The 27,196-nt window shown below is 42.6% G+C and overlaps 1 protein-coding gene across 1 annotated transcript in view; it reads left to right on the top strand.

The window, feature by feature from the left end:
* Positions 1 to 27,196, top strand: part of LRRK2 (leucine rich repeat kinase 2) — a 2,096,839-nt gene that overhangs the window by 228,921 nt on the left and 1,840,722 nt on the right. The window contains exon 7 of the mRNA XM_086967213.1: positions 11,797 to 11,928. Coding sequence (XP_086823339.1) covers positions 11,797 to 11,928 — 132 coding nt within the window. The remainder of the gene's footprint in view (positions 1 to 11,796; positions 11,929 to 27,196) is intronic.

Below are 27,196 nucleotides of genomic sequence, written 5' to 3'. Positions count from 1 at the left end.
GTTCGGTTTAAAAGAACTTCCACGGAGTGTGGAACCTGTACTGTCAATTGATGTCCTAACACTATGGAATCACTTTGTCTGATCGCAAGGGCTGTTGCTGCTACTGATTTCAAGCACGCAGGCAGAGCCTGGGCTACTGGATCCAATGTACTAGAAAAATAAGCACACGGTTTGTGTGAACCTGCTTGATCTTGAGTGAGTACTGACAATGCGGTACCTTCTCGTTCTGTGACGAAAAGTGTAAAAGGCTTGCTGTAACATGGTGTCGCTAAAACTGGTGCTTGACATAAGGCTTTCTTTAAGTCATCAAAAGCTTGTGTGTGTTCCTGAGTCCAAGGGAGGGTAGTCGATGTCGCTGCCTCCTGGGTTGTCAACTGTATGAGTGGTTTGGCTAGAAATGCATACTGAGGGATCCATTGTCTACAGTAAGATGTGAGGCCTATAAAGGCTCGTACCTCCTTTTGTGTCTTGGGCTGTGACATGTTTACAATTAACTGGATGCGGTCAGGTGTTATCTGTCTCCCCCCTTTGGACAGCAAGTGCCCAAGGTAAACAACTTGCTGAACACAGAATTGCAGCTTCGAAGGGGACACCTTGTGTCCCTTGTCAGCCAGGAAATGCAAAACCGTCAGTGACGCTTGCTCACATTCAGGTTCGCTGCGGGCGGTGATCAGTATATCATCGACATACTGTAACAGGGCAGTGTTGTCAGGCATGTGTATACTGTCTAGTTGTCTTTTCAGTGCGTGGCTATAGATGCTGGGGCTTTCTGTGAATCCTTGAGGTGCGCGTGCAAATTTGAAACTTCGACCATTTAAACAGAATCCGAAGAGATATTGGCTTTCCGGATCAATTGGGACACTAAAGAAGGCGTTCTTCAGATCAATTACAGTAAAGAACGTTGCTTCTGAATCAATGGCAGTCAATAAAGACGAGATGTCTGGAACCACGGGATACTGTGGTACAATGCATTTATTTAATTCGCGCAAATCGATAACTAATCGATAAACAGGGGGTGCATTTGGATCAGTACGTTTAAGAATTGGAATGATAGGGGAGTTACATAGATTCGAGTCGGTTTCTACAACCACTCCTTGTGCAATGAGCTCGATCAATGATTTTCAGTAAAGCCACTACAGCATCTGGGGGTAACTTGTATTGTCGGATTCGTGGCAGTACTACTCCTGGCCTGAGTGTGACTCGATATGGTGTAATGTGCATACAACCTACATCAGTGGGGCCTTGTGCCCATAAATGTGCAGGAACATTCTGTAATCTGGGATCAATATCTCTCAACACATAGTGACCCTTAAAGTCACGTAGGAACAATCTTACTCCTTCCGGAGAACAGCAAATAACAGCTCCTAGAGCTTTCAGTGTCTTGATACCTAACAAGTTTTCTGGACATGATTTCGTTAATAACAAATCTGTAGTGCGAGACAACGGACCAACTAAAAGTGGTACTGGTTTTGATACTTCATTTACAATAGGTTTGCCTGAAAATCCAAGGGAAACATTCTGTGAGCCTGAGAGGGGTGCCCCTGGAACCTCGTCATGACTTATCGTTGTTCTGCTTGCCCCTGTATCAATCAAAAACTTTCTATCTTTTCCTAACACTTGGCTATGTACATAAGGACCTTCTTGATCTACAGGAACCTCGATAAGAGGCAAGCCAACTTCCCTCTCTAGGCTGTTTCATGTGTATCGCTGATAATCGGGGTAATCTGTTTGTGCATACTGGTACATCTGTTGCGTTGCATGTTGTGTTGCGGCAATGGGCTGTGGCTGTGGTACCGCTACGGTCTGTACTGTCTGTTGTGAAGCTTGCACAGGCTGGATATTCTGTGGTACTTGTTGTTGGGCCTGGTCCTGTCTAGGAGGACGCGGTCTTTCTTTAGTTTTACCTGTAGCTATATTGTGTTTCAATACTGCACAATCGTTTATATAGTGACCTGGCTGTTTACAATAGTTGCATATCCCTTTAACAGGAGCTGCTGAATTATTGGACTGTCATACCCTTTTTCTGACCGTCAGCTGGAACTGACTGAGCAACTAACATTTTCATTTTCGTGTCTTTCATACGTCTTTGTTCGTGATCATGTTCTTCCCTAATTCTGTTCTGGTGGTACTGTAACATTTGTAACATTTGTGAAGGGGTATTAGCTTGCTATGTGCTTTCGACTTTCAGTACCCTATTCTTGACTTGGGGCAAGGAATTTTCGACCAATTTGGATACAAAAAGATGTGGATATGACTCACTACTTGGTTTCAGGCCACTATTAATAACAAAACATTTCTCAAATCGGGAATAAAAATCACTAGTGTCTTCATCCGGTTTCTGTTTGCAGGCTGAGATTGCATCCCAGTCCTCCTTCTTGGTTGCTAACAAACGTGGCAATACTTGTACTAACAATCCTGGTAATGCTTTAGTTTTGTCCCCAAGCCCTAGGCCTGGGGTTCGAGTATTTTCTTCGTTCTCTAATGCAGCCCAATCAATCTTTGCGTCTCCCACCTCCCATTCTTTTTCTTTCAGTTTCTCGTAAATACCGGCAGGCAATAATACTTTCAATATTTTCATGATATCGGGATAGGTATAATCACCCATGAGTAGCATGTCTTTTATTTCACGGTGGAAACCTGCTGGGTCTTTGTCATGACTAGGCACTAGCTTCTTCATTTCTAATAGTTCCATTTTTGTTATGGGCGTGTACACAAACACACGTCTAAAGGTATTATCATCATTCCTAACTGGATGCACTTCTCGTAAGGGATTCTGTCTGTCTATGTAATACATTTTTCTTTCTACGGGGGAGCTGGAGCAAACTGTGTATTCAGAAAAGCATTATACCTGTGTCGATGTTCTAGAATTACTTTAATTAAGTCGGTACCTAGACCTCTCCATCTATTCGAGAGTAACTCTATTAAAATATCAGGTAGGGGACCTGGATCAGAATGTTGGCCTTTGAACAACGTAATGAGATGCTGAATCATGTATATTCCAGCTAATTTCTGTTCATCAGGGGAAAGGTTCAAAAAGGTCTGCGCTAAGGCGTCATCGCTATATTTATCAGAATTGTCAGCCCATTGTACGGCTGACCTGGCTAGTTCTTGTTCGTCCATGGAATTGAGTACATGGTACCCCATTCGTTCTTGAAGTATTCTGTCGGTAGCCTGAAACATATGTTCAGGAGATTTCGGATTTGACATAGCAGTGTGAAAAAGTCTCTTACTTTCTGGACGTACTCTTTTCTTAAGGTATTTTCCCTTACCTACATATGCTATTGTCCCTTTGTCTGACTGTTGCGAAGTTTCTGCTAGATCCTCTCTTTCCTCCTCCTCTTGCGAGGAAGTTGGATCGTCTAATTCAAGATCTTCATCAGGTGCTCGCTGGGCATGTATTTCCATTATTTCTTTACGGACTTTTCTAACCATATGATGTACTTGGTTTTCTTTATCATGCTTACCCTCTGACATATTCTGGCTCCATCTAATCAGTCTATCCATCTCACTTTGCGGAAAACCTGCCTGATCGTGTTCTCTTATTAAGCAATTAACCAAAAATCGCATTAACAAACCTTTAGTTTCAACTTTCTGACGTGACATGGCTTCAGCAACAGACTCCGGCCCTTCTCCTGTTCTAATAAAATCGTACAATTTGTCTAGATGTTCTGGCATTCCTGGTAGTAGCATTAAATAGTCTGTAACGCGTCTCAAACGTAGGGACGCTAGTAACATGGGGCCTGACGTACCAGGCACTGGATCATATCTGCAGTCTGTAAGCTCTCTTCTAAGTAGTTCGGCCGGAACGCCTTTCGGTGTCCGTGCTTTTGCTAAATCTCTCATCGTAATTCGGTGTATCTGTGGGGGTGTTTGATAACCTCCCGTAGCACCTCCTGAACCGGAGGCTTGAGCGTAACCTAACTGTACTTGCTGTAGCTGGGTTGGGTCCTGGGCCACGCCAGTCCCAAAAGGATTTGATGGATGCAGTTGTTGAATACCTGGGGGAACAACGGGAACAGGTGCGGGCAGCGGGCCTGGAGGAATCTGCAGTTGCGGACCTGGGAGATGCTGCTGTAGGAGTAGGGAGTTGTCAGCAGGAGCAGGTGGTACGGGTACATGAGCAGGTGCAGAAGTATATGAGGGAGCTACATCGTCTAGATAGGAGGAAAGAAAAACGTCTTTTGTGGTCTTATGACGTACTTTAGTCGGGAGCAATGGAGGGGGCAGATCCTTCGGTATTTCCGGAGTGGCCTTAGGTAAACCCTCGGCCAGAAGAGGATACATACCATTCATAAGAGTGTTTCGTTGTCGGTCTACTTGTTCTGCTTTAACTCGTATCCCCTCCTCAACTAATACATTTTCTCGGGCTTTGTCTGAATCCTCTACTTTTCTCTGCTTTTCTGAGTGCTTTCTCTGTCCGTCTGTGTGATTCTTTACGCCATAATTCAATGGCATCTTTCTGTGACTGTCTGGCTTTCTTTTTCCATAATGCTTCTTCTACTCTCATGATGCACTCGGCATCCCATGTCCCAGTAGCGGGCCATCTCTGATTCTCTGCTAAATCTTTGGTGTAATCCACCCACAAATCGAGATATAATACAGCATCTAAGCCGTGTTTGTGGTACATAAAATACCCTGGAGTGTCCCTGGGTGGAATGGGAACAGCTTCCTCGAGTATCCCTTTTCTAGTTCCTATCTGTCTTAGTTTAGAGAACAGCGGCATGTTTCAGCCGTGCCACTTGGTACTTGATACTTACTTGGACTTGGACACAATTAATACAATATACACAATAATGTAGATCGAACAATCACTCATACCACGACATTAAAACACATTTAAACGTTCTGAAAACGAACAACAATAACCAGAATAAAACTAGCTACCTGCATACTCGATATACTGCTAAACAGTACAGATACACCGCTAAACAGTGCAGACCGGGTCTGTGTACCCAAACCCGTCTTGACCGGACACAAATTAATGCACCCGTCTAGATGCGTCCCCAGCAACTGTACTCACCGGGAAGCACGGAAACGGAAGGCCTCAGAAACTTGATACTGGACTGGACCGGACTGGACTCGACTCGTGACGTAGACACTTCGGAACTTCGGAACTGGTGGGCCTCTGGATACCTCGGACTTTGCTCTCTCAGCTAGGCTCTGGTCGGGATCCTCCGCACTCCTCACCGCCTCGTCTGGGTGTCGATCGCAGCCTCAGTCACCTCCGTTGGCCTGAGGGAGATACAGGAAATCCTGCGGGTACGCGTAGTTGTCCGTCCGGCTGTGGCAGGGGACCGGGCCTGCAACGCACCGCCGGCGCGTAAGGTGGGGGAGGGGTCCCTATTTGGGCGCCAATTATGTGGTAAATTTAAATTACCTATACTTAATTTATGCGGTAACGTTCAATAAGAATAACTCAGTCAAAAATAAGAAGCAGAATCCGTGGCATCTGAGGTTTGTAAGGGTTTTTATTCCTTAAAAAGGAATTGGTTCGAACCAGGTATCATGTTCCATCACCACAAGGGTTCAGGAAGGGAATGGACATGGACATGTACAATGATTTATTAACAGAACATCATATATATAGTCAATGCATTACAGTAGTGATAGATGCAGAAGGCGTAACAGCTGAGAGAAAACGAGTTAAGAACACATGTACGTAACAGAAGGCGTGCTTGAGGGCGTACACGGAGGTGCGTGCTATACAACGTCACATGAAACGTATCACAGGTGGGTGGATCCATAGAGGAATCCTGCAGTGTCAGCAGAAATACATGGCAGAGATGCCAGCACAGCAGCATGACGTGTGAATGACGTGGAACTGGAGGGTGAAGGGGACTTGACATTTGCGCTATACAGGGAGACAGAAGTCTGTCGTGTCAGAACAACCTAAACCCAAATCATATCTAATTTCTTGTGTTTGAGGAACTGTATTATCTAGAAGGAAAGGTCTCTCGGGCAGAGGCTATTCTATACTGAATGCTAGTGCGTGCATATGCGAATACGAGTCTACATGAGATGCGAGGGGCCATGGGCCTACCATGGTAACGGGAGCTATGAATTACTTGCATGGAGACAGTGAGGCCGGGCCCTTTGCTCTGCAGCTGGGAAGGATGTTTTCCTAAACTACTAGACAGGAATGTATTTTCGAGGAGCGGAGCAGATAACTTGAAGGCTGAATACAGTCTTGGCAGGCAAGCAGGCCGAGCCAGGCACCGCTCGCCACACAGGGAGTAAGGCAGAGGTCAGGAAGCAGCAGACTGTAGTTTTCAGAAACAGAAGGCAGAAAGAGCTCGATGGCAGGAATCAGGGCCTAACTCACCAGAGCTAGAAAAACATGAAAGTGCACCATATAAAGACGTTGGCAAGGCACACTTAGGAACCGAATATCCGACCCATTCATGGTGGATCTGAAAGAGGACATGTTAACGTTGGACGCAAATGTATTTGCGTCTTCATAGCTGGAAGTGGAGGGAACATACATGTACTTAAAGCACGTACATGGAGCCGTTGGGGTCTACGATAGGGGACACAATTGACCATAAAATTCATATTACCTCACAAATGTTGCAACAAAGAAAGCGTAACTTCTTTACAAATCTCTTCATCATCAGTAGTAACGAACAAATCATCCACGTACTGGACAAGAGTCGCACCAGAAGGCAAGACAAAAGTATCAAGCTGAGTTTTCAACGCCTGACTATAGATGGAGGGACTCTCACAATAACCTCGAGGAGCGCGCTTAAACCGGAAATTTCGGCCTCCTAAAGAGAAGCCAAAAATATCCCTACTTTCTTCGGCAATTGGAATACTAAAGAAAGCATTCTTCAGATTGATAACAGAAAACCAAGAAGCTGAAGCAGGGATCATGGTCAGTAAGGCAGTAATGTCCGGAACAACAGGAAACTGTGGCACGACAATTTTATTGACCTCTCGAAGGTCGATCACAAACCGATACACAGGTGGCTGAGAAGAGTCAGTACGCTTAAGGACAGGCAGAACAGGACTATTACACACATTACTTCTCGTTTCTTCAATCACACCTTTCTCAACCAAATCATAGATAATCCCTAAAAGAGCTCTCTCGCCATCACTAGATATCTTATATTGGGGAATATGAGGTAGCCTAGCATTCGACTTGGGGGTAACAACATAGGGTGGAATCTGCAAAAGGCCAACATCATTAGGACCTGTAGCCCAAAGAGTATCAGGAAGCAAACGCAATTCTGGTGGAAGCCGATCTTTATAGAAGTACATCGGAGAGATCACTATCTTACCCAACGTAAGATGTACTCCCGAAGGAGAACAATGTAATGTCGCATACAATCTTTTCAACAAATCCAAACCTAACAAATTCTCACCACAATCTTTCGTTAGAATAAGGGGTGCTTCCAATTCACAAGGTCCTATAGAAAGAGGCAAAGGACAAGAGACCGGATTACGAACTGGGGCGCCAGAAAATCCCACCGAGACATTCGTCAAGCCAGACAAAGGTGCGCCAGGGGGTTTAGAGTGCATGATAGAACTCTTAGCCGCACCAGTATCCAAAAGAAAAGGTTCTGCCACACCTGATGTAATTACTTCAACATAAGGGCCACTCTGGTCTACTGGAACTGACACTACTCCCTCTCTTTGTCCATGGCTGTCCTAGCTATCATTAAAACCAACACTCTCGCTTACAACACATGTCACCCGTGTAGTACTGAGCAGACTGAACAATCGGAACATTCTGTTGATCAAAATAATTCATAGAATTCTGAGGGGGAAACGAACGTTCATTCTGAGAAAACGTTCCACGTCTTCTACCCCTAGGTGCTTGTTGAGAACCTGCACGACCTCTCAGACCAGACATACCATTTGCACGCTGTAGCAAAATCAGACAACTATTCTTGAAATGACCTTCTTCCCTACAATAAGCACACTGATTAGGGCCTAGCGGAAGTCGCGGAGGAAAAAACTTAGGCTTCTGCAACAATCTCTGAAACTGTGAGGGCTGCTGAAACTGGGAAGGTTGCTGAAATTGACGCTGGTTCTTTAGTCTTCTTCTCTGCTTTATCCTTCTCATCTTTATCTCTATTCTCGTAGTATTGTGCAGTAGCCAATATCTGGGCCGAGGAAGAGACAGCCCATGAACTCTCAGAGTCCTTTAACTTATTAGAAAGCTCAGGGAGCAAATTAAAAACAAACTTATCTACGAACAACCTTTGACCACCTTCTGTACTCATATCCTGACCACTGTGATCAATAAATGTTTCCTCAAACCTAGTGAAGAAATCAGACACACTCTCGTCTTTCTTTTGTTTGCATGCTGCTAACTTATCCCAATTCACTCGCATAGGAGGCATCAAGGTTTTCATTAAATTAATAATCCTACCGGGTAGATCTGCAACTAAAGGCTCAGGTTTGGCACCTCCTACCTATCGACCATCTGCAGCAACAATATTAACCCACGTATCGCCTAACTCTGCCGCATGATCCTCGTGACGGATCTTCGCCCACAAAGGTTGAGCAACTACATTACCCAACAACATATCTTTGTCAGCTAAATTCATGACTAACGCATCAACTGTCTGAGACAACTCCTTGTAGTAACCAGCAGAATTTTTACGGGGGTCAGGCAAAGTCTGCTTAAGAGCCAGGACCTCTGCTCTCTTCCAAGGAACATGTACCCATACTCGCTGAAAATGAGCCGGTGCAGCCACAATACCCTGATTAAGATCAGCAACAACTGCCTCTCTCCATACAGGGGGAACCTCTCTCATAGGATACTGCTTCACTTTTCTCCTAACAGAAGGATCAGGTTCAAACAACAACTGAGAAGGAAGTCTACACCTAAACGCAAGAAGCGTCTCTACCACTTCCTCAACAGCAGGACCCACTATCGTCCCTTTAGCAAATTCAGACTGAACATCAAGCACTTCCTGCGGAATCGGACCCAACACATTATTTTCCCATTCTTCACAAAGGAAAGTACACATTACATCCAAAACATACCTTTGCTTAGGCGGATCCCACTGTAAGAAAACATCCATAACCGCTTGTAAATTATATCTAGAAACATTTAAAACCCATCTACGAGTCAAAAGATCCAACACTGCCCGCTCTTTGGGACCAGGAAGCTGACTACGACTCTGCTTACGTTCCGAAACCGGGGTCTTATTCAGTGACCCAAAGAGTGGAGACAAAAGACTAGCAACAGTCTCAGTCATTCGTTTTCGAGGAGAAGGAGAAGAAGTTGCCGTAAGAACAGGAGACAAAGTGTTTTGAGGGGACAGAGACGTAGGGTCAGTAACAAGGGAAGTCGAAGGTAAAGGAGAGGAAGGCAAAGGAGTTTGAGGCAGAACAGTTAGCAAAGCTGGCGGCCCTAGAGGAGGCTGTGCCAATGGAGGAAGAACCACCTGGGGAAGGGCTGGTGGCTGAACAACAGAAGGGAGTTGAACAACTGGGGGTTGCGGAGGTGCCGTAGCACTCTGCACATAAGGGGGTGGTAATCTCAACAACTGCGACATCAAAGGATCCTTTTCAGGGTCATTTGTCACCTTCGGAAGAAGAGGTGGCAAAGCCGGATAACATTTGTCAATGGCCATGCAATGTTGTCTATCTGACACCTCAATCGCACGATCTTCTTCATCTTCCTTGAACTGCCTAGTAGCTTGTAGTATCAATATATTCTTTTCTTTCCTATCTCTTAGCTTGCTTAATTTCTCGCTGTTTGGCTTCCTTACGCCAGAGGCGGAAAGAGTCAAACATCGCCGGCCGGGCTTTCTTCCTAAACAGTGCGACTTCTAGGTTATCTAAAATCTCTGATTCAAAACTACCATGTTGGGGCCATCGTAAGACACCATCTGTCTTCGCATAGCGGATCCATACTTCATTAAACATAATTGGACCCATGCCATGCTTTGAATAGAGCTCATAAGTTGGAGTTCCAACCGGAGGTATCGGACACGAGTCCTCCAATCAGGAATCCCTGTTACAACTACAACAAAACCATTTCCTAAATTTGCTAAGACCAGGCATCTTATAGCTCACTAATCTAGCTTCAAACTACAAGGGGTTATCAAAATGATATACTCGCAAATATACGAGCCCCTCGGCTTTGGTAATTGCAATAACCAAATCAAAGAAACCCAAGAAACCAAACAAAGTCGTGGGAGCGACCCACTTGTACTTAACCAAAATGTCTGTCACGCCACCAGAAGACCGTCTATCGTCTCGCTTTACAAATCATCAAAAGAGGGTCCAAGACAGGGCGACAGTCAGGGCAGCGGTCCTTCGTAGCCGTCGGAAAGGGGAAAGCCTCGCAGTAAAAAACTTCGGTCCACAGTCGACATGCAGGGATCGATGAAGTGGGGGCCCTCCTCCAGAATTTCCTCACGAAGCTCCTCACAATCTTCAGGCTTAGACCGGTGCCGCTGAAGTCGCCCTACGTTGGGCGCCAGTTGAAGAACCGGGTTTAAACCCAGCGGCGCCAGGGGCACGTCCAACGTCTTCAGATTGACCTGTCTTGGTATACAGAGACACAGAATACTTCTGGGTGGCGTCAAAGACCAAATTTATTAGCTGCAGCTAGTAACAGTAATCTCAGCAATACAACACGGTGTACAACTCAAGAAACTGTTCAAATTTGTAAGGCGAAAAATCCCTTTTTTATACCCAATATTCACATTACCAATGGACACCCACTGCGCAAAATTCTGGCCAATAAGGTACATTTTCAAACAAAGTATCACATGACAAACTCAGTTTGTAATAGCCCAACCCAAAGTAAATTATTAAGAATGTCCCAAATCCAATCTCCACAAGCCGGACAAACCCATAATTGAAAGCACAATGCATGTAATGAAGGAACATAGAAAGGAAACCATGGCAGATAACGATCAAGATAAGGCATGTGTAGAGAAGCTAAAAGTTAACGATGTCCTGAACATTGACTGGCAATCTCAGATAACGATCAACCAATGAAATTGGCTTAGCGAGGTCAGTTTCAGATGAAGGGGTCAGGTCTTCCAATGCACCTTAGAGTCAAGAAAAGGCTTAGTTAATAAGTGCATGAACAACGAAGCCCGTGCAACTTGGTTCGTTTGGTTACATCCACGGGCCTACGTGATGGCAACACAAAATGGAGGCACGGACAAAATGAAACCCATATTCGAGACAAAGTCTCTGAATACGTAATGAACTCGCAGGTTAACATGACAAATTCACTCCATATTAGCTGTACTTGCTAAATACGGTACAACATCACCAAAATCGTGACGGAACCATAACTTCACGAGACAAGGCAGAATTGTACAGAACCTCAGTTCCATCTGAGTTTGCAGTGTTTTGGTAATTTAGTGCAGGAAACACACTATAGCCCTGTGATTACATTCTGTCTTTGCATTTCAGAATTGCTTAAATATAAATCTTTTTCAGTTGCTTTGACTTACAAAGCCTATCTACCTATTTTTCCACCTGCTTATTAAATGAGTTTATGATTGCCTTCACATACACAAATGGGAGCTTTGTATTGATGTTTATGTTAAAACTTTTGTTTCAGTCTTGAAATTCCAGTATATGTTATACCGTTTACATAGACTGAGATTTTAGTCAGCTAAGGCAAAATGGTCAACGTTTTTTTAATACAGTTTCAGTGAATTTTACTGTATCATGGTCAGCAGTTGAAGAAGAACACTATGCTTATTAAATATCTATATAAAGTGATATTGATGATGAAGTAATATCTGCATATTGATTTGTAACACGGGGTCCATTTCATAGATTAAAGTGTCTGACATGGTTATTGTTTTTCAGCGAGTAATGTTGAAGTGCTTATGTCTGGCAATGTTAGATGCTATAATCTTATAATGAAGGCAATGAAAACATTTCAAAACAGTGAAAATATTCAAGAAGTCAGTTGTCGTTTGTTCCAGAGACTAACTTTGGGTGAGTTTTCATAAAGTTTTTAATAAGGGGACTTGTTTATCGTTGCATATAACCTATATTGCCTATTTTCAGTTTTCTGCTCATGATGACGGTCGAATGGTTGAATTTTAGAATAAGGATTTTTCTCCAATATGTAAAACGTTATTAAAACTTGACCGTAATGCATAGGATGTAGAAATAATATTGACATATTCTCAGTAATGTTGCATATGTATCCAGAAGTTTTTTTCAAGAATAAATCCCTAAGTAAGACAGTTAAACCAACAAGGAAACCTTGTTGAGCCAGGTGTGGGTGTGTAAAATATCTAATGATCGAATAAACAAAATGTTAGTTATTTCTACTTATCTTTCATATTACCCTGCAGTTCATATGAATCTCCTCCCGATGTCATGGATTGATACAGCGGTGTCACCACGATCTAAATGTTTGCCTCCTCTTTGTCCACTAGGAAACCCTACATTAAGTCCACTGGATAGGATGCATGGTTTTACTTTGCTGTTAGTCAACACTGAGTACTCTGCACTTGTCCCCAGGCTTAAGTGAAGGTTGCTGATTCAATCTCATCCCAGGCTATGTAGAGACTGGTGGTGTTGGCAGTGATTTATCTTTCAGCATTATTGATATTCTCTGAAATTAATGAACACTACAAACTAACTATGCCAAGCTTAATTTAAGAAAATAACAATGTATTTAAATTATATGTATGTTCAATTATGCCTTTAAAAATATTCCAATTACCTATTCATAGGCATCTAAAAGCTGAAGAAAAAGGTTTGAAGAGTAAAATATGTATTTTTTAAAAGGAAAAATAAAAGGATGAAAGGCATAATTGCCTAGGGTCATAATAGGTGAAAAGTAAACTTCACTGTGCCTTCATATTGCATGCTGACCTGAATGCACAGTGTGGGTAGTCGAATATTAATTTACGCCTTCTGTGAGAACCACAGGATAATGGGCTCTGCCATGTCTTCAATTTGGGTGTGTTTTTGCAGTTAGCAGCAGGACTAAAACATATTTTCCTGCTGCCTCTTTTCTAAGTTTCTCTTCAGGTATCTGTTTATTCTTTATGGCCAGAATAGCCATCCCTTTTGTGACATGTCTTGGAGGTAATGAAAAAGATCTGAGAATCCTAATTTCTTTTGTATCCCGGGTCTTGTTTGCAGCCTTTGTTAACATGAGAGTCTCTTTCAGAAAATTTAAAAAAGGATTGTGATGGATCAGGAGGGCATCTTGCTGAGAGGAAAATAACTTTCTAGCCATTTTTAGAATCTGCTGCTTGAATTCCACGCCAAAAAGAAAGGATTAGAGAAACCTCTATCTCCACCTCAGCACTGTCAGTGGTTTCTATGGATTCGCCAAGTAAGAAGCAAAAAATAGGCAAAATAAATAATAAACCCCATCATGAATACCATTGCAGATGCCGTTGAGATGCCCTGTGTCGATAATTCCTGTGCTGCATGCATCACTTGTGTCTCTGTTTAAGCACTCCATCTTAACAGGTTTGATCACAGGCAGTAACAGTCAAGAAGATCAGCATCATACTCTTAATCAGTAATTACCACACAGCAGCAAATCATTCAAAGTCAAGCAAATCAAAGTCAAGCACATCAAAATCGATTACATTGAGGCATACAACATGAAGATGCTTGATGTTAAATCCATTGACAGAGAGGCACACAATGACATCAGCTTCACCATCTAGTGAGAAACCTGTTATGCCTATTCGTGTAAGGAATATGTATGTGGTAGCACAAAGGTGAAAAAAAGAATGATTCTAGGGGTAAGTTAGAACCACAGACCTCTCCGAAAAAGATGCAGAGGAAGAATAAGTCACCTCTTCCATGCAAGAATCCAGCCAAAATAGGAATGGCTTGTAATTTATTTTTTTTGCCAGCTTAAAAGAACATCACAGTTATGGGATTTCCAGCTATTCCTTCTCCAGTTCTTACTGAAGTTTCACATTAATCAGTCTGAACTGAAGAGACAAAGCACATATCCGGCTTAGAGTGAGAACACCTCTGGTTTAGCACACAGAATTGACCACTTCTATGTTACATACTGCAAAGTTTGACTACAGCCTGTCATCTATCATAAGTTCAATATTCCATTTAAGACTACTCAGACAGGTTTGTCATATTTTGAAGCACTACAGGTTCAAACACCTTAGTACTGCTCATAGCTTTATTCCCAGTTTTAAGGTATAGAGACATTTACTAGCCCATCAACATCTGTGACAGCTCAACATCTGGTCAAAAACAGCACCTTTCTAAGCAAGACAATTCTAATCTTGCTGGATTGCCACCTCAGTATTCAATTATCGTACGGATGTTAATCGGAAGGGAATTCCAAAGTTGGGCCGCTTGGACCTTAAAATGATCGACCACCAGCCCTGGCTCTTTGAAAAAGGGGGGTACACACCAATTCCAAGTTGGCAGAGCGAAGGGGACGCTTCGGCATGTACTGAACTAACAGATCCGCTAAGAACGGGGGGCCTTTTTGTGACAGAATTTTATGTGCTACGCACAAGGACTTCAACTGAATTCTTTTGGCTATTGTTAACCAATGAGGCTTAGGTAGGACATTGGATACCGAATAAAACTTGGGCCTTGCCAACAAAGCACAGGCCACGGCATTCTGAATTCTTTGGAGGCGTAAAATACAAGATTTATTAGCACTAGATAAAGGGAGTTGCCGTAATCCAACCTGCCTAAAATTGTAGCCTGAACGATAGTTTTAGCCCCCTCAAGGGACCAAAACGGACCCCAGCAATAACTTTAGATTGGGTATCGAAAGAGAGATCCCTATCTATCCAAAAGCCAAGATTCTTAACCGCCCCTTTGGTCAGTGGCGCTGGTTTGAGTTTGTCCGGCCACCACTGTTCTGACCAAAGCACAGTGTCTCTCCCTAACACAAGAATATCTGATTTAGCAGCATTAAGCTGCTAACAGTTGGCTGTCATCCAGTCTGCAATTGCTAACGGGTCCTCTTTAAATGTAAGGAGATTATTTTTGCACTTTTTTGAAAAGGCAATAACTAGCTGGGTGTCATGAGCATAAGATACAAATGATATCCCTCTACTTCTTGCTATCATTGCTAGGGGTTGAGCATAGATGTTAAACCACGCAGGGCTCAATATTGAGAATACTTTCTCCATCCCTAGGGTACACTGATTTAAGAATTCACCTGCGTGTTCAATATTCCTATTACTATCAAGCATCAGAGTAGCACCTGTAAGTACATCCAGATCACCAGTACATCCAGTGTTGTAGCCAAAGGGCATCGAGATGAAGAGATCAGTAGTATTTTACTGCAAGGGGAAAAACCCTCCCAACAGCTAATCAATGACTTTCCATATGTATCCTCCTTGTTAGGCCTTATCATAGGTGGAAGCATTTCAATACATTTTGAAGAGTGTAAGCTTCACAAATGTCTGGTCGGTTCTATATTAACGAATGGCTGCACTTTGATCACCACCAATAATAAAACCAACAGATAAAAAGCGCCTAGATCACCTCAGAACACTAGATTCCTTCAAAGGTAATGATCTGTTAAGAGACTACTGGACATTCACAAGGCATGTACTTGAGGTACTTCTTAGTTCAAAGAAATAAGCCAATATAGAATATAGGCAATCAATTATATGACTCCTGCTAATTCTTTGTAAGGAAGAATGGAGCTCTCATCATTTTGAGCTCAGTGCAGCTCCCCCCCCCCCCCTTCAGAAGTTGAAGATGCTGACTTTGGCTTGATTGTTGGGAGCTGCTCAAATACAATAGACTTGATTTACCAGGCGGACCGTGGGAATGCCTACTTCTATCTACCTGTATTGTAGAAGCACAAAAAGTACCCACATTTTATGTGGGGAAATCAACACTTAACAGCAGTGGATATTATCATTTGTATGTCTTTGACACCCTTCAAGTCTTTAACAAGATCATGATTCTGGTTGTAATCTTTCTGTGTCCAAACAACATCCCCTGCCACCCATACCTTGAACAATTGTATTGTCATAACAGTTTCAAAGGAGGAAGCAGGACACAGCCTAGCTCTGACTCTTGAAACACTTCACAGCAGCCATGTCCTGCCAATGTCAAGAATGCTTGGATCCATGTCAGATATCTAAAGGATCCACAGAGGCTCATTTGTCATACAATGGTTGTTTATGCATCTCACTTACCGGTCATTGGTTTTCCTGAAAAGCTGGCACAAATTCAACGCTGGCCAACTCTGCTATGGAGACTTAAATTTTCAGTAACCTATCCTAGATCATCCTAGGTAATATGAGAGGAATTTACTTCACAGAAAGTGGCAGTTTGTTAATACAAAAGCCTGCTTCACAAATGTTTTCATATGTGCAGGAGGGGACAACACTTTAAATCTCTCAAACCACAGACCTTACTGCACAGAACAATAATGTACTTGCTGAATTGGCAGGTAAAATGTATTCTTCAGTTTTGGATCTTTCAGAGATTCACATATTGGAATCATCCTCCCTAATCAAGTTCGAAATCCCACGGTAAACCTAGAGAGCAGTACAATGTTAAACATAGGCATAAAGCTTTAACACAGTCAAAGAAGTAGCCTACTAAGATCGGAAATTCAGCCAATCAGCATAAACACATTTTTCACCCTTCCCAGGTCCCCATTCTCAAATGTCTACTGCAACTCATGTGTGAAGGGAGTCCCTTGAGCGGTGCTCAGTCAGTTGCTGATAAGTGAATTAGTTCTGCTTTTTTCTGTATTGCTCATTAAATGTCCATAATCTTTAAGATTTGATATACCAGAATACTCTAAAAAAAAAAAAAAAAATTAAACGTTTTTCTTATACCATGTGGAACCAAGACAACAGCTTCATTTTGAACCCCCCACAAGGGCTGCATAGCTTACTTGTATCCTGATCAAAAGACCTGCAAGATATGGTCTACTGTTTACACTAAAACCCTAAAAGACTAAAACGGTAAACTTTTGTTATAGTTTTAAAGTCAAAATTAGGAGAGACTCACCTGCTGAAGGGAAATATGGAGCTGCCTCACAATCCTCAGGAAAAGCGCAAAAAACAGTACATTCTCACTCTAAGTTCTTTTCAGAACCTTCAACTGAAACAAAATTCTCAGTCTCACCCCAAAAAATCACACAAAAAAATCTGTGATGGAAGTTAAGGGGATTCCTGATGTAAGGATTGACACAAAGGACCTCTTAAAAGTCGTCCCAAAAACCCTCATCTGGCTCATCCACTAAAGGAAAGATCTTGAGCCGACAAATTTAAAATAAAAAATCACATCATATTTGACAAGAACACTGCCTGGCTTACTGACGACTAAGCCTTCATCATTGACATGACCATCACCGCAAAGAAACTTGATTTCTGTTTAGCAGTGTTTACCAGTGAGAAATCCTCATCAACAACATTATCGATGGTAACAACATCAACAATGTTGACAGTGTCACAGTCCACAACAGCACTGTCGCCGACAGTTTAGAAGGCAACACCAACTATGACGTCAATGATTATGAGTACATCATGATGACAACTGTTGGAAACAAAGCAAAACTAAAGGACTCACCCCCAGTCAACTGATCTGGGTTTAATCCATCATTGTACTTTTGCTCACTCCGCCACCCCAGTTCAGACATGGCCATATGCAAATCAGTCTGACCCTGTGCCTCATGCGAACAGTCCAGCCCGAACTACCAAACCATGTCTTCCCTGGACTGGAAACCAGCATCCTGGGACCGGTTTCTGCCTAATCAGAAGTCATCTGCCAGGCTAGCTTGAATCCAGTGACAAAGTGAGCAAGGGACCCACGTCTGGGCATTCCCTGCCAACGTTGGGCGAACAAAGCAAAACCAAAGGGGATGATGTACATATTCAAGCTAGCCTGGCTGAAGAGGGCATGTAGCCCGAAACCCGTCCTAGGATGCTTGTTTGGGGTCCAGGGAAGACATGGCTTGGCATTTCGAGCTGGACTGTTCCCATGAGGCACAGGGTCAAGGCTGATTTGCATTTAGCGGTGTCTGAACAAGGGTTGCAAAGTGAGCTAAAGAATGATGATGGTTTAACCCAGATCTGTGACTGGGGGTGAGTGTTTGAAAAATGTCAGCACTCTGTCCATCATCTCCTTGTGTTGCTTTGTTCATCCTAAGTTGGCAGGGCATGCCCAGACGTGGGTCCCTTGCTCACTTTGCCGCTGGATTCAAACTAGCCTGGCTGAAGAGGGCTGTTATCTGTAAACCGGTCCCAGTATGCTTGTTTCCGGTCCAGGGAGACATGGCTTGGCAGTTCGGGCTGGACTGTTCCCATGAGGCACAGGGTCAAGACTGATTTGCATATAGCGGTGTCTGAACTGGGGTGGCAAAGTGAGCTAAAGATTTTAACCCAGATCTGTCACTGGGGGTGAGTGTTTGAAAAGTTTCAACACTCCGTCCATCATCTCCTTGTGTTTACTTTGTTCGCCCTAAGTTGGCAGAGTATGCCCAGATGTGGGTCCCTTGCTCACTTTGCCACTGGATTCAAGCTAGCCTGGCTGAAGAGGGTTGTTAGCCCGAAACCGGTTCCAGGATGCTGGTTTCCGGTCCAGGGAAGACATGGCTTGGCAGTTCGGGCTGGAGTGTTCTCATGAGGCACAGGGTCAAGACGGATTTGCATATAGCGGTGTCTGAACTGGGGTGGCAAAGTGAGCTAAAGAATGATGATGGTTTAACCCAGATATGTGACTGGGGTTGCGTGTTTGAAAAGCTTCAGCACTCCGTCCACCACCTCCTTGTGTTTGAACTGTTGGAAACAGCCAGTCATCAAAATCAACCTTAAAAACAACTAGACAAAAGTTGAATATAAGGATCCTGAAGAAGAGGAATACAGAGAGATGGAAGTCACCTATTAGGCTGACCCTCGTCAATCTCAAGATCCTAATATCAGAGTTTCTTAACAGCCTTTCAAAAGCATAGAGATGATGATACTTGCTAATGTGAATAGGACCCTTCTAATTAAACTATGCCGGCATCACAGGAAGCAATGATCTGGGTTTATATAGCTTTAGTCGGAGATCTCTGACTTAGGCTAACTGACTAATATAAACTCTGCCTGGAATCAACATTGAACCTGCAAATCAATCTTCAAAACCTCTATTTATGCCTCAAGGCTTCACACAAGATGAATCATCCCACGTACTCCTGTGCACATTTCTATAATATAAAAGCCTTCAACTCTTTTGGTACAGCATTCCGCTTTGGTAGCTCATTCTAATCTGATCCGATAGAGATGTGCTGGTAAATACGGAGACAAGTACTTTGAGCTAACGGGAACTCAGACCGGTGAAGTAAGGAAAGGGGACCAATTGATTAATATAAAGGACCTCCGTATCCTTTTGAAAACAACATATTGTTGTTCCCTAGTCTGATGAAGGAGGCAAGCCATAAAAAGATTCAAGTGATGAGGTCCATTATATGAAATTGAGGATATATTGGATTTAGATGACGGCAAAACCAACAGCATACGAAAGATTATTTCTTGCGCTTGGTATGTTTTAACACTAGGCACTTGAAAACTGGTTTGATCTTGTAGTCCTAAAGGAGGTGGTAACAATTAAAGTTCACCACTGAAACACATCGACGCCTAGGTTACGCCAAATCTGAAGAACACAGGGATACAATAGATATCTATTCTTTAATCATGTAATCTATTTGTGAATGAATACACATTGGCATAGGACAAAGACAGATGTAACAGTCTTGTTTCTTCTCCCATGTTTTAAAATATATGTTGTGTATGTTTATTTTTATGTTGTATGGGTTTTAATGACTGGATTAATTTTGTTGTTCATGTGGATTTTTCACATGGCATTTGGGATGTAACAGAGACATTTCTGATATTAAAGATTGGAAGATTTATATGACTCTGGTATACATGACTAGTTCAGTTTTGGGGTAATCGTTGAATGAAGTATGAGAAGATGCAGGTGAATGTTTGAGTGAATAGTTGGAGAAAAGTAGAGCTTTGGTTTAGTATAGTTCCAAAGGGAACATTTTTAACTACGTAGCTCATTCTAATCCACCTGACACATACTCCCATGCTGACCACAGTGAATGTTAGATGCAACCAGTTACTCCTCAAACTATTGGACCTGAATTGGAGAATTATATAGCCCCCATTTTAGGAGATATCACTCCTACAGCGGATTCACCTCCAGGCGACATTAGACGTTTCCACAATCTCATCGAAAGAGCTTCTAAGAGGTTCAATTTGCCAGTGCCAACTAAGGAAAACCACTGATTCTTTTACAATTTAAAGAAACCTGCAAGAAAATCAATAACAACAATGCCAGTAATTGGCCATATTTGGTCAGAAGGACAGAAAGTCACGAAAAACCCTACCAAACAGCTAAGGTAATTTCTAGAATGGAAAAAAAATATAAAGCACCCAAAAATACCCAGTCTGGTCTTGATCACCCCTATTGCTGACTTGTTAGTCATGCTGTTAACCTAATAATAATCAATAAATACATATCCAATCCATAAACCACCTGACAAGATGGCCGAAGGCTTTGCAGTATCGCCAAATGATTGTCAGCAACAGCAGGAACATCAGCCTGGTTGGCAAATGCACTGGCAGTTTGTGCACAACTTGACTGCCAAATGTGTTCAGATATTGCTCCATATCCTGACTACCTGCCCGACCAATAAGAATGCCAAGGCAAAAGCAATACTATTTGATGGGGAGAACACATCTTCGGCGATCATCAGCACAACTGTGGACATTTCATCAATGGGATTCAAATAGTTAACTGGTGCAGCTCTTTTATGCTGGCATAGTTGACTACGGTCCTCCTCTTTTAGACCTGAAGTACAAAGGAGAACTATAGATATGCTTTATAGACATGCCTTATGATGTAGAATCACTCTTCGGGCAGCATACAGATAAAGCTTGCCAGTCATTTAAATCTGACACAGCAAGATCTCTGTTGCGATCGTCAGTAGCACAAGAATATGTAAAGAAGCCACTAACCTTTTCTTGTGACCAGCAGAGACGAGGATAGATGTATATCCCCCCAGTTCCCTTTAACGCAACCTCCAGCAGAGGAAGATATCCTGCTGCGTGAAATTGTGCCCAGGGGAAAAGGGAAGTGGATAAAATAACAAACTAGCTGCAAGTTCTGTAGTCCCTTCGAGGTCTGGTTTGATCTGGGAAACTGCATGGCAACAGTAGGGATGTATATACTGCAGGACAGGAAGACAAGACAATAATAATGAGGTATTCACTCTTTGGATAACATACAGTACTGCTAGTAACTACCTCTTCCACCTACTCACCAGATATATGCAGCTAAGAAACAAAGTAATATATGTGTCCTTATTGTCCAGGGTCGAGAGATTCCCCCACTGACCAGGCTTAAATAATATCAGGGAAAATGTTCTTATCAAATACTGAAGTTAGTAAAGGACATAACAAAATGAATTAAACAAGGGCTCAATATCATCCCTAGATACAGAGTACCAGCTCCGTTAATGTCGTTATGAATCGCAACACTAAGAACTTGAACAACTGGAGTTTTTCCTTAAAGAAACAAACAAAAGGTCCAAAATACAGAATCAAGGAAAATACAAGGATCAGCGTCTCTCAGGGAAAATATCTGCGCCTAGAGTTTTAACTGAGCACAAAACCACAGGCATTCGAACAGACTTCTGCTGGCTTAGAAATCGTTTAACAAAAAGGTGGTGTAGACGCCTTGCCCGAATCACCACAAATTATAGGACTGCCAAACTAGAAGCTCCAAAGGAAAGCGTCTTTCAGGGTACCAAGGAATAATGTGCTAAATACACACGAATGAGTCACGTAACGCTTAAAAGCGCTCCAGCGCGTCCAGTGTTACCGCTGCTCTGATCTCATTAAAGTGATTGACTGTGGGATGAAGGAGGCAAGCCCACGCTCCTTCCGACGATACCTGGAAACAAGCGGGCTCTCTGCAGGGCGATATCACCAAAGTAGGAACAGGAAAAACAGCCGTCTTCATGCTGGATCCAGCGGGGACACACCATCCGTTATTCCAAAATTGGACAGAATATTTTCAAGCACCTTCCCAAGGTATAGGAGGTGCTTATATCAGGAACACCCTTTGCCTCGCTTTGGCTCACCCCAAGGCCTGCTGGTGGTTGTAGTTGGAAGGGCCCTTTCGCACTTTCAAGCTGGAAAGTACCCTAGGAATGTTACGGGAACAGGCCAATATATTGGTACATGGACAGGAAACCGTGACAATCTCTAGGTGTCCTACGACAAAATCAACATCAGCCTTTTCGAGGAGCTTGTGGAAGGGTCCAGTTTTCTTTTAAAGGAGGTTATCAACCTTAAATGTACCAACCAGCCCAACAGACATACTTCCATGGTTACATGCAGATTAAATTCAATTTTACTTTTAGAAGGGAAAATCGCGTCTTGTTACAGGCAAAGAGCCGATAGAGCATCCGATCAATGGGTATTGGACTTCATACGATGTGGCTACACTGTGGAATTCATTCAGAAACTAACTACACCACAAGTCACCAGGCTTCACCAACAATTTCCTCTATGACACGCTGGGATTCGCATTATATTGTAAAAAGTAGCAATCAAGCGAGTCCCAAAATCCCAGAAACATTTAGGTTTTTACTCTCGTTTTTTTCCTCCTAAAGAGGAAATTGGGAGAATGGAGGCCAACTCTGGTCCTTCAGAATTTAGACACGTTTCTGAAGAAACAAACATTTTGTATGATTATTTTGCAAGAAGTCCTTCATTGTCTATGTTAAGGGGATTACATGACACCTCTGAACCTACAGGATTGATATTTTCATATATCAATCTATCCCAATCATTTGCTACCAACTATATACAGTGTACATTTACTGCTTAGTACTCTGATTTAAACAGGGAAATCTATGAAAGATCCAATATTGGAGAAAGTTAAAGTTATTTACCTACAACTTTAGTTGTTCTGTATTAGTATCTTTCAAAGATTCACATGCCACCCACCCTCCTCCTCATCTCAGGCACATCATGTTATATTATTCTTCAATATTCTACAAAACTTAAGCATGGTGACTTGGTTCGGGAAGGGCGAAGATAGGACTGTGTGCTGAGTGACTGAACTTCTGATCTTTTAAAAAATATGTAAATGGCTTACTACTGTGAGTATGTCAAAGTTTTTTGCCCACGCTTAACATTGGTTTGCTCTCTATGTTTACTATGGGACTCTCAGCTCTACAACGAGAATGATTAAAGCATGTGAATCTATTAAAGATACTAATACTGGAGTGCTACAGTTAAAAATATGTAACTTTTTCACGGACAAGTTTTCATGTTAATTTTGTTTTTGATAGAAGTAGGTCCAACCCTTTGCCTCACAACCCCTTTGGCTGCCAGTTCACAACACCACATTATGGATTTGTGACAAAGCATTGTCTGAAGTTATGGTAAAATTTGTATCCATATGTTCGTGTTCCTCAAACAAGGAGGAGTGTTCTGAGGAAATGCTCTAACCTTAGATTACACTACTGACAGCGGTTTCATTGTAAAAATGCATACACACGTTTGCAAAGTTAAACATATTATGCTATTTATAGTGCTCCTAGAAGGCTCTCTGATTAGATGCAAACACTTTTTTTTAAAGTTGTTTTTATTTTGGGTTAAGTATCACAGCATATCTAGTACAATCCCTGGAAGGGACAAGTGGTGCATAGTGCATGACTAATCAAGTCGTGGGGCAGAAAACCCCTGCCATAGAGCGCAACCAAAAAAGAGCAAACACATTAGAAGCTGTACATCCCCGATCAGGTGACAATATTATACAAGGTCGAACAAACTCTAGAGAAGAGCCAATCAGCTATTACCACCCTCTGGAACCTTCCTGAGAGGGGCTCCAGTCGCTAAGATTTTCTACCGCACATCGTGCTAAGGGAGTCACCACTGAGCTCTGCTCAGTTTTTCCTTGTTTCTGGATTTCCAGTGATTAATTTCTCCACCATTCCTTCTTCTGTGTGAAGTTCTCCATATCTTCATGGCAGATACTCCTAAGAAAGGCCTTTTTAGGTCATGTGCTTCCTGTGGTAAAAAGCGGCTTCATGTTGATGACCAACACAAGGACTGCCTCTACTGTCTTTACTCAGATCATTCCTCTAAGGTCTGTAAGGTATGTCGTACCTTTTCTTCAAAGACCCTCAAAGACCGGGAGGGACGCTTTTTAATTTGGCTGCAGTGGATTAAGGACGAAGACCAAGCTTTGTTTTCTGAAGAGAGTGAGAGCTCCTCCAAATCTCCAAGATCCTCTCAAAAAAGGCCCAGAGTTACTTCTCCAGGACCTTCGTCGCAACCCCCTCAAAAGAAGATGCACAAAAAGTCTTCAGAGGCACACCTTAAGGATTTACCACCAGAAGATTCTACACACCTTTGAGAAGCCTAGTTCCACCTCGATGACACCTACCTCATCGACGGTGGCTTCGACGGCCGAGAAAATCCCCATCTACAGTTGTTGGAGTGACGACGACGACTGTCTCTACATTTTTTGCGTCCTCAGCATCATCTACGTCGATGACGACGTCTTCATCGTTGACGGCTGTTAACCCTGTATCGTCGACGATAAAAATAAAGAAAACATAGTCCACATCCAAGCCAGCGTTGACGCTACGATCACCGATTACCACAAGGGCTCCGACGATGACACCGACGACGAGGACAACTCTGCTGACGAGGGATCCGTCGACCACAGCGACACCGTCGATGACGACGCTGTCGACGGGAGCTTCGTCAACGTTACCTTCAATTGTGCCTGTCGGTGGTTCACCGTTGACGCCTACACCGACAACCGGTTTGCCGATGACACCGGAGTCCAAAATAGAAAGTGTGTACATCCATCTTAAAATGACTAAACGCACGTTGACGCCTGCCCTGACTTATCCTAGCAGGGTCCAGCCATTACCTCCGACTCACCTTTTGGAAGAGGAAGAAGATTCAGACGATGGCAGAAGACCAGATATACTATCCTAACGACAACCATCCTCCATAACCTCCCATGGTTTGTCTACCTGCGTCTTTGCTTTCTGACCTCCAATTTCTGACTACTGACTACAAGCAGAGATTCCCTACTTCTGCTACGTCTTCTACTCCAGTTGTCTCTCCGCCGCCAAGGCCACAGCCTCCACCTCTACCTCCATAATCTGTGCCCGTCACGCTACCACCTGCAGCTTCCAGGGATGATGAGGAGGATGAACAACAGGAGGAAGGGGAACTCCATGATTCGCAATCGACTCATTATGAGTGTGATGATTACGTTATCCCGTGTCCAGCATCCCTGGTGCCTACTCAAGCTGATTCGCCTCCTGAGGATATCACAAGCACCAAACACGACCACCATTTAGGCCCATTGTATCAGCCTGCGGATCTCTCTCTGAACCAATCGGACAATATCTGGATTGGTTTTTACAACCACTAGTCCAGAATTGGTGCACCCACATAAAAGATACTACTGCGTTCTTAAACATTTTACAGAATGTGGAGATTCCAGAAAATGAACAAATATGGCTCAGTTCAATTGATGTAACTGCATTGTACACCTCGATCCCTCATAATGAAGGACTTGAAGCAATGGAGTAGTGTTTACTACAGAACGAAATTGAGGGACCAGGAAAGGTTTTTTTGATGGAAATTTTACATTTTGCGCTTTTTCATAGCTATCTGGAATGGGAACAAGAGTATTATGCACAATGTAGTGGGACCAGCATGGGCTTTGCTGGAGCACCATCATACGCGAACATTTTTATGTCCAAATTTGAGAGCGATCATATACTTGACAACCCAGACTGGAAGACAGGATTGTTGGTCTATAAGCGCTACATAGATGATATTTTCATCATGTGGAGAGGCAAGAAGGAAGAACTGGAACTAAATATTGAGAAATTGAACTTGAAACATGAACGAATTAAGTTCACACATGAGATTGATCAACATCAGTTATCCTTTTTGGATGTAAAAATATCAATAAAACAAGGTCAAATATGCACAAATGTACATATAAAAGAAACGGACCGCAACAGCGGATTACACTATTCGAGCTTTCATCACCATGCTCTGAAGCGACATCTACCAATATCCCAATTTATCCGCTACAAAAGAATCACATCGGACTCCAATGATGTTTCAGACATTATCAACAGACAGATCAAAAAATTTGAACAACGAGGATATCCAAATAAACTATTACAAGAGTCAAAAACCAAAGTCATGGCCATGACGAGAGAGTCTCTGCTAACAAAAAAAGACAAATCAAATCATAAACTCACAGTTTGTGTCCTAAAACATTCAGTACAGTCACCACACATCTCCAACATCATGAGAAAACATTGGCCTATCATTACTCAAGAACCTGATCTTCAACCTTTGTTCGCTGAACAAATAACATTTGCCTACAATAGATCTAAGAATCTAAAAGAATTGTTAAAGAAAAAACGAAAGAATCAAAGTAAGACAACTCACAAAGGAATGCGTAAATGTGAGAACTGTACGCATTGCAATAATGTAATAACAGGGCCATACTTCACACATCCTAGAACTGGGCAAACAATCTCATTAAAACATTCGAGCACTTGTGACACTAAAGGTGTGATTTATGGTATTAAATGCCCTTGTGGCAAACTATACGTTGGGCAAACAGAACGAAAGATCAAGGTAAGAATAACAGAACACAAGAGTAATATTCGGCAAAAAAATCTGAAATCCACAGTGGCAGCGCACTGGGCAGAGACTGGACACAATATTTCTCAGCTACGCTTCACCATATTAGAAGTGGTGGAAACACGCCCAGATATGGACACTCACAAAATGAGACTCAGATCAGAATATTTCTGGATAAAAAAGATGGGGAGCCTTCAGCCATACGGGCTCAATGACAGACTGGAATTAGCATGTTTTTTATAGACCATTAGAAAGTCATTTGTTGATGCTGTATTAGCCTCGGTTAACAGTGTTGACCCGAGGATACATTCCAATTTCGTTGTCATAGACATTAAGAATATGCGCTGTGTACCCTGGTTACTTCCCATTCCACAATGGCTGACACACTATCACTGTGATTTGAGTTACTTGTTTTATTATGTTGATTTTCTAAAGTTATCTTTAAAGACAACTAAGCTATCGTTAACATTGGATCAATATCTGTTTGTTTACATGAGATGATAATGTTAATAATCCGCTTGCAATAGTTTCTTATTTTTTGAAACTTCGGCAGTCATGTGACCGCAGAACCAACC

The sequence above is a fragment of the Lissotriton vulgaris genome, chromosome 1_1 (assembly GCF_964263255.1).
Source record: "Lissotriton vulgaris chromosome 1_1, aLisVul1.2, whole genome shotgun sequence".
Taxonomy (NCBI): Eukaryota; Metazoa; Chordata; class Amphibia; order Caudata; family Salamandridae; genus Lissotriton; species Lissotriton vulgaris.
This window is presented reverse-complemented; position numbering and strand designations above follow the sequence as displayed.